This window comes from Otolemur garnettii, unplaced genomic scaffold (assembly GCF_000181295.1).
Source record: "Otolemur garnettii isolate 467f Iridium unplaced genomic scaffold, OtoGar3 scaffold00018, whole genome shotgun sequence".
Lineage (NCBI taxonomy): Eukaryota > Metazoa > Chordata > Mammalia > Primates > Galagidae > Otolemur > Otolemur garnettii.
Window position 1 is genome coordinate 8,529,847 of NW_003852413.1, and position 6,077 is coordinate 8,535,923.

At 47.0% G+C, this 6,077-nt stretch overlaps 1 protein-coding gene across 2 annotated transcripts in view; it reads left to right on the forward strand.

The window, feature by feature from the left end:
• SLC39A11 (solute carrier family 39 member 11) overlaps nt 1-6,077 on the forward strand; it is a 355,367-nt gene that overhangs the window by 42,653 nt on the left and 306,637 nt on the right. For both annotated transcript variants that reach the window (XM_003786171.2, XM_023511186.1), the window contains exon 4: nt 5,893-6,051. In XM_003786171.2, coding sequence (XP_003786219.1) covers nt 5,893-6,051 — 159 coding nt within the window. The remainder of the gene's footprint in view (nt 1-5,892; nt 6,052-6,077) is intronic.

A 6,077-nucleotide genomic window follows, 5' to 3' on the forward strand; every position in this document is an offset into this window, starting at 1 on the left:
GGTACCTGTAGTCCCAGCCACTTGGGAGGCTGAGGCAAGAGGACCGCCTGAGCCCAGGAGTTTGAGGTTGCTGTGAGCTGTGACACCATGGTACTCTATTCTTGAGACTCTGCCTCAAAAACAAAAAAGAAGTCCATTAAAAGAAGACAGAAGGCATCCCTAATGGGTTGCAGTTGCAGCAGGGCTAGGTTTGGGCTTTTCTACCTTGTCTGCCTGTGAATACTGATTGGGTCCTTCAAACTTAGCTGGCTTACAGTGATTGGTTTCTTTAAGCCTTAACTGACTGGTCTCTGTTGATTGGCCCTTTATGTGTGCTGAAGGCTTTTTCTGCCCAATCCTCAGGGAAATCCCTCCCCTGAAATTGCCCTGCCTAGCAACAGACTGTGACCAATGGCTGTATGGGTTACTCTAAAGGAGTCCCTCCCTCTTCTTCTCCATGACTGTTTCCCAGTCTCTGCTTTTAAAGCCTTCTAAGGCTATCACCATCACCTTGTTCCCTTGAACCTCACCTGAACTGCACATTCAGCGGCCTTCCTCCTCCCTCTTCAGCCAGCCCCGCCAACCACCCTTTTGCAGTCTGTCTCTGCGGACTTACCTCTTCTAGACGTTGCATGTGTATGGAACCAGAAAGTGTGGCAAATGACCTTTGGGGTCTTGCTGCTTTCGCTTAGTGTCATATTTTTGAGCTTCTTCCAAGTTGTGGCATTTCATGACTTCTTCATGGAATGTTTGTCCATCCACCCACTGGTGGACATTGGGCTTTGACCATCTTGTGGCAATTGGGGTCAAGATCAGATTTTTTAATTAAGTCATTCATTCATTCTTTGGCTTGCCTGCATAGAGGTGAAGGTTGAAGTCCTGGTTTTGGCTGAGACTCAAGAAAGCATGTGAAGAAGAGAGCTAAGGTGAGATTCAACCTTGGGCACGGGAAGAAGTAAAGAAATTATACCTTCCTAAACATCAGCTTGCCCGACGATCACTCTATGCAAACATTCAAATTTCTGAGCCCTGCGGTAGGCCTACCAAACCAGCCAAAGACAGAAGTTCAGCCCCTTTTCTTTTGTTGTTTTTTTCTTCCTCAGCTCTTTTGCAGGTGTTGTTTTTTTAGTTTTTTGCAGTTTTTTTGGCTAGGGCCGGGTTTGAACCCACCACCTCTGGTATATGGGGCTGGGCCCTACTCCTTTGAGCCACAGGTGCCTCCCTGCAGGTGTTTTTTGTTGTTGATCTTGAAATACTTACTCCCTTGAGCTTCTTCCATTATTTAGCAAAAGAATACAGGGCTGCTTTGGTCTTAGCAACTTTGAGCTTGGAGGATGGTGGCTCCACAAGCTTTCCCTGCATTCATTGATTGATTGGGCATTTTATTTTCATTTTGGGACTAAAGAGGCATTTCATTTTGGGGTGCAGAGGGGCCCTGCTGTAGGTGTTGAAACTTGATCATGCATTCCTTGCCTAGACCAAGATGGGGAGTAAGGTCTTCTCGTGGTGTCTTCAGGGTTGGGCCTGCAAGTCTACCTGTTGTGCTATACAAGCAGGGTCACAGGTGCAGGAGGAATCTTTCTGTCTACTCCCTGGGGTCACAAAAGGTCTGGCTGGCGAGACTTGCCTTTAGAACCCATTTCCTGAAGTCTAGTGTTCTCTCTCCATGCAGACCCCAGTTGAGGGTTAATCAGATACTTTGCTTCCTGCTTCTCTGTCTGTTGGTTAATATGTCACCATGTCCAGATTGAAAACCCCCCAACATTTGTGGGAATTTTGCTGGCGTTGAGAGCTTCCCGTAGGCCACCTACATTGGGGGACTTTTTAAAAAGTAATGGTTGCCATAGGAGCCAACAGTTACACTGCTTGGTATTTATTTACCCAAATGAACTGAAAACTTCTGTCCACACGAAAACCTGCACACGAATGTTTGTAGCTGTGTTATTCTTAATTGCCAAAACTTGGAAGCGACCAGGCTGCCCTTGGGTAGGAGACCGGATGAATACACTGTGGTACATTCAGGCAACGCAATTTTATTCAGCTTTCAAAAGAAATGTGCTAGCGAGTCATGAAAAGATGCCTTAGGAACTTAAACGGATATTGCCAAGTGATAGAAGCTGATCTGAAAGGGCTACATACTGTATAATTTCAACTCTGGGACTTTGTGGAAAAGGCAAAACTATGGAGACAGTAAAAAACCCAGGGGTTTCCAGGATTTAGGGGGGAAGGATGAACAGGTGGAGGGACAAGGGATCTTCAGGGCAGTGAAACTACGCTGCCTGATACTGTGACAGTGAACACATGTCATTATGTATTTGTCAAGACCCACAGAATGTGCAGTGTGGAGTGGACCCTGATGTGAGCTGTGTGCCGTGGGCTGTAATGCTGTGTCCATGAAGACTCAGCAGTTACATTACTTTTTTTTTTTTTTTTTTTAGGGCAGAGTCTCACTTTGTCACCCTGGGTAGAGTGCTGGGTGTCACAGATCACAGCAGCCTCACACTTTCATCCTCAAGCAATTCTTTTGTCTCAGCTTCCCAAGTAGCTGGGACTACAGGTGCCCACCCCAACACCTGGCTATTTTTAGAGATGGAGCTACACTCTGGCTCAGGCTGGTCTTGAACCTGTACGCTCAGGCAATCCACTTGCCTGGGCCTCCCAGATTGCTAGATTGTGGGTATGAGCCACCTCGCCTGGCCTAATCAGTTGTGTTAAATGCACCACTGTGGTATGAGAAATTGGTAGTGGGGGAGAGTGTGTGTATATGGGAACTGGGGGTATATGACTATTCTCCATACTTTCTACTCAGTTTTTCTGCAAACCGCAGTGCTCTAAGATTTTTTTCAATTAATATGAGGGTACAAACAATTAGGTTGCAATGTTTGCATTTGTTGGGTAGAGTGCCTATAGTAGTCATATCCCACACCCGGAGGGTGTGCCATATACCTTTACATTGTGCCATTAAGTGGGGGAGCACACCAACCCCCCTTTGCCTTTACATGCTGTATTAGTTTCCATTTGCTGCTGTAACAAACTACTACAAACAGAGTGGGTTAAAACAACTTGAGTTTATTATTTTACAGTGCTGAGGTCAGAGGCCCACAGTGGCTTAAGTGAGATCAGATCAAGATGGCCACAGGGGTGTGTTGTTTCGGAGGCTTCAGAGGAGCTTCTGTTTCCTTGCCTTCCTAGCACAGAGGCCCACTTTGCATGCCTTGGCTCGTGACATTTGCTCCATCTTCAAGCCACCAGCACAGGGTGTCCCAGTCTTTCTCCCTGACAACCTCTGCCTTCGTCATCACATCTCCTGCCCAACTCTGACCTTTTTATTCACTCATGAGGACTGTTATGATTACACTGGCCTTGCTCAGACAATCCTGGATGATCCCCCATCTCAAGGTTCTTAATTTAATCACACCTGCAGAGTCCTTTTTGCTATGAAAGGTGAAATATTCACAGATTTTGGGCATTAGGACGTGGTCATCTTTCCTACCACACATGCTCTGTAAATAACTTCTCTTTGGACCCTACCATCCTCGTAGGCAGGCAACCCAATTCCATTTCCAGATTGTTTGGTTGTTTTCTTTTTTTTTTTTGAGACGGAGCCTCAAGCTATCCCCCCTGGTAGAGTGCCATGGCATCACGCTCACAGCAACCTCCAACTCCTGGGTTTAAGCGAGTCTCCTGCCTCAGCCTCCCAAGTAGCTGGGATCACAGGCGCCTGCAACAATGCCTGGCCATTTTTTGGTTGCAGCCATCATTGTTGTTTGGCGGACCCGGGCTGGGGATTCGAACCCGCCACCTTAGGTATATGTGGCTGGCGCCTTAGCCGCTTGAGCCACAGGCGCCAAGCCTGTTTGGTTGTTTTCTAGTTTATGGAGGAGACTGGGATGCTGTCAAGTAAAGGGAATGAAGGAAATCTAGCTGGGCCTGGATTTGTCAGGCAAGATAGAGACAAAACAGTGATTCTCAGGGAGGGGGGCCCTCCTAAGTCACATGACATGCTTTTGCCTTATGGACACCCCTGATTCCAGCATGCCCTCCCTTGAGAGATGCTTCTCTTCTGCCCTACCTTGAATAACTTGTTGGTGAGAACTTTGTGTGTTTCTCACGATTAGGGGACGTATCCCTCTGTGAAGCAGCAGAATGGAAGGAATTTTGACAGAAGGGATTGGACTTTGTGTGGGAAAGGAGATGAAGTCAGGGAAGAAACTCAGGTCATGTTGACAACGATGTTGTATTTCCTTGTCGAAGGATGCAGGGTGGGGAGCATTTAGACTCGGGATCAAGTGGTTTTTAGAGTTGTTGAAAGTGGGACCATGTGGGAGACCTTGAAACATGCCAGGAGAGAGGTTGCTGGACAGGTCCAGCTTAGAAGGAGGGAAAGGCCTTCTCCATCCCTGAGCCTGTGCAGGTCCTCCTCGGTGGGGCTGTTGAATTCTAGACTTACCGAAACTAAGTCTGGGAAAGAGATGGATTAGGCTGTGACGGGGAGGAGGAGCCCTCAGACTTGCTTTAATGATCTTTTTTGACAGCTGGGTTCATGGACTTAAACTGGTCGGCATCAGCTCCCATTCTATTTAGCCGAGGCATTTTCATTCTTTCTGGGAGTTTCTGAAGCAGGTGCAGTTTCACTGGGAGAATTTGGCCCAGAGCAAGAGGCTGTGTGTGAATGACGCCTGGCAGAAGGCAGTTTGTGGATTTGTTCTTTATTGTTGCTGTCGAAATACCGGGCTTTGTCACTCTGCATGTTATTTTGGAGATGGGTGATGCAGGTAATTTTTTTAAGGCAAGGCATAATTAAGTAATTTTTAGAAACCCATTCAACATTTCCTGTGTTGATGATGCCTGTAGAATAGTAATGATGGCAGTGGGTGTACTCTTTCCAAAAGATACCCCGGCATCTGTAAGAGTAAACAAGCCATGGATGAGTGTTTCATTGGGCCAGTGAGGGAGAACCTGTTATCACACACGCCTTGCTGAGATTCGAGACCAGCCTCATTTTCCTCTTCTCCTTCATGATTCTCCCCTCATCAAGTGGGTGATGGCCTTGCTTGGTCAGTGCCCTGGATCTCAGTGACCCTGAGATTCAAATTCTTTATCTACAAGTAACAATAGAAAAACAGGCTCTGCCCCCTGGAGTTGTTGTGACGATAAAATAAGATCTGAGCCGTAAAGCTTAGTCCCTGGAAAAGGTAGATGATCAATCAATTTTAGAGATAAAAAAATTGATGAGGCCAATTTTGTGGTCTTTAAATATTTCAAAGGCTGTCACATGTCACAGAGGAGACACATTCTTCGGTGCTCTAAAGAGCAGACGTCCAGCCGATAGGTGCAAACGGAAGGGAGATGGATTTCAGCCCAGCATAAGGAAGGACTGGGTAATAATTAGAGCTTTATAATGCAGTGGAGCTCATGAAATAGTGAGCAGTATTCAATTAGAACAGGGTTTTTCAGTGTTAGTACTGACATTTAAGGCCAGACAATTCTTTGTTGTCAAGGACATGCTGTGCCTTGTAAGGTGTTTGCTAACACCCTTGGCCTCTACTTACTAGATGTCAGCAGCAGCCTTCCCTACCCTGATCCCGATGTGACAACTAAAAACATCTCCAGGCGTTGCCAGATGTCCTGTGGAAGGCAAAATCATCCCTAGTGGAGAACCACTGAATTATAGGCTAGTTGACGGCATTCTCCTAGGGCCAACTCTATCCTACTCCAAAATGAGTTCTAACAACAGTAGTTCAGCAGTTCTGGAGGTGGCTTTCTGGTTTGGGATAATACTTACCACTTGATATTAAAGGCCTAACTCACATGAAATGGTAGGGTCTGTTTGGGCCTCAGGGAGCACCAAGGCCCCACTGGGAAGCCCGGCGTGGTGGTTCTGATGATCTCTTCCTCCCCGTGGTTTTGCAGGTCATGTTAGCAGCTTCCTATTGGTCTCTCCTGGCCCCAGCGGTTGAGATGGCCACATCCTCAGGGGGCTTTGGTGCCTTTGCCTTCTTCCCAGTGGCTGTTGGCTTCACCCTTGGAGCTGCTTTTGTCTACCTGGCTGACCTCCTGATGCCTCACCTGGTGAGTACTGCTTTACTTTGGGCTGT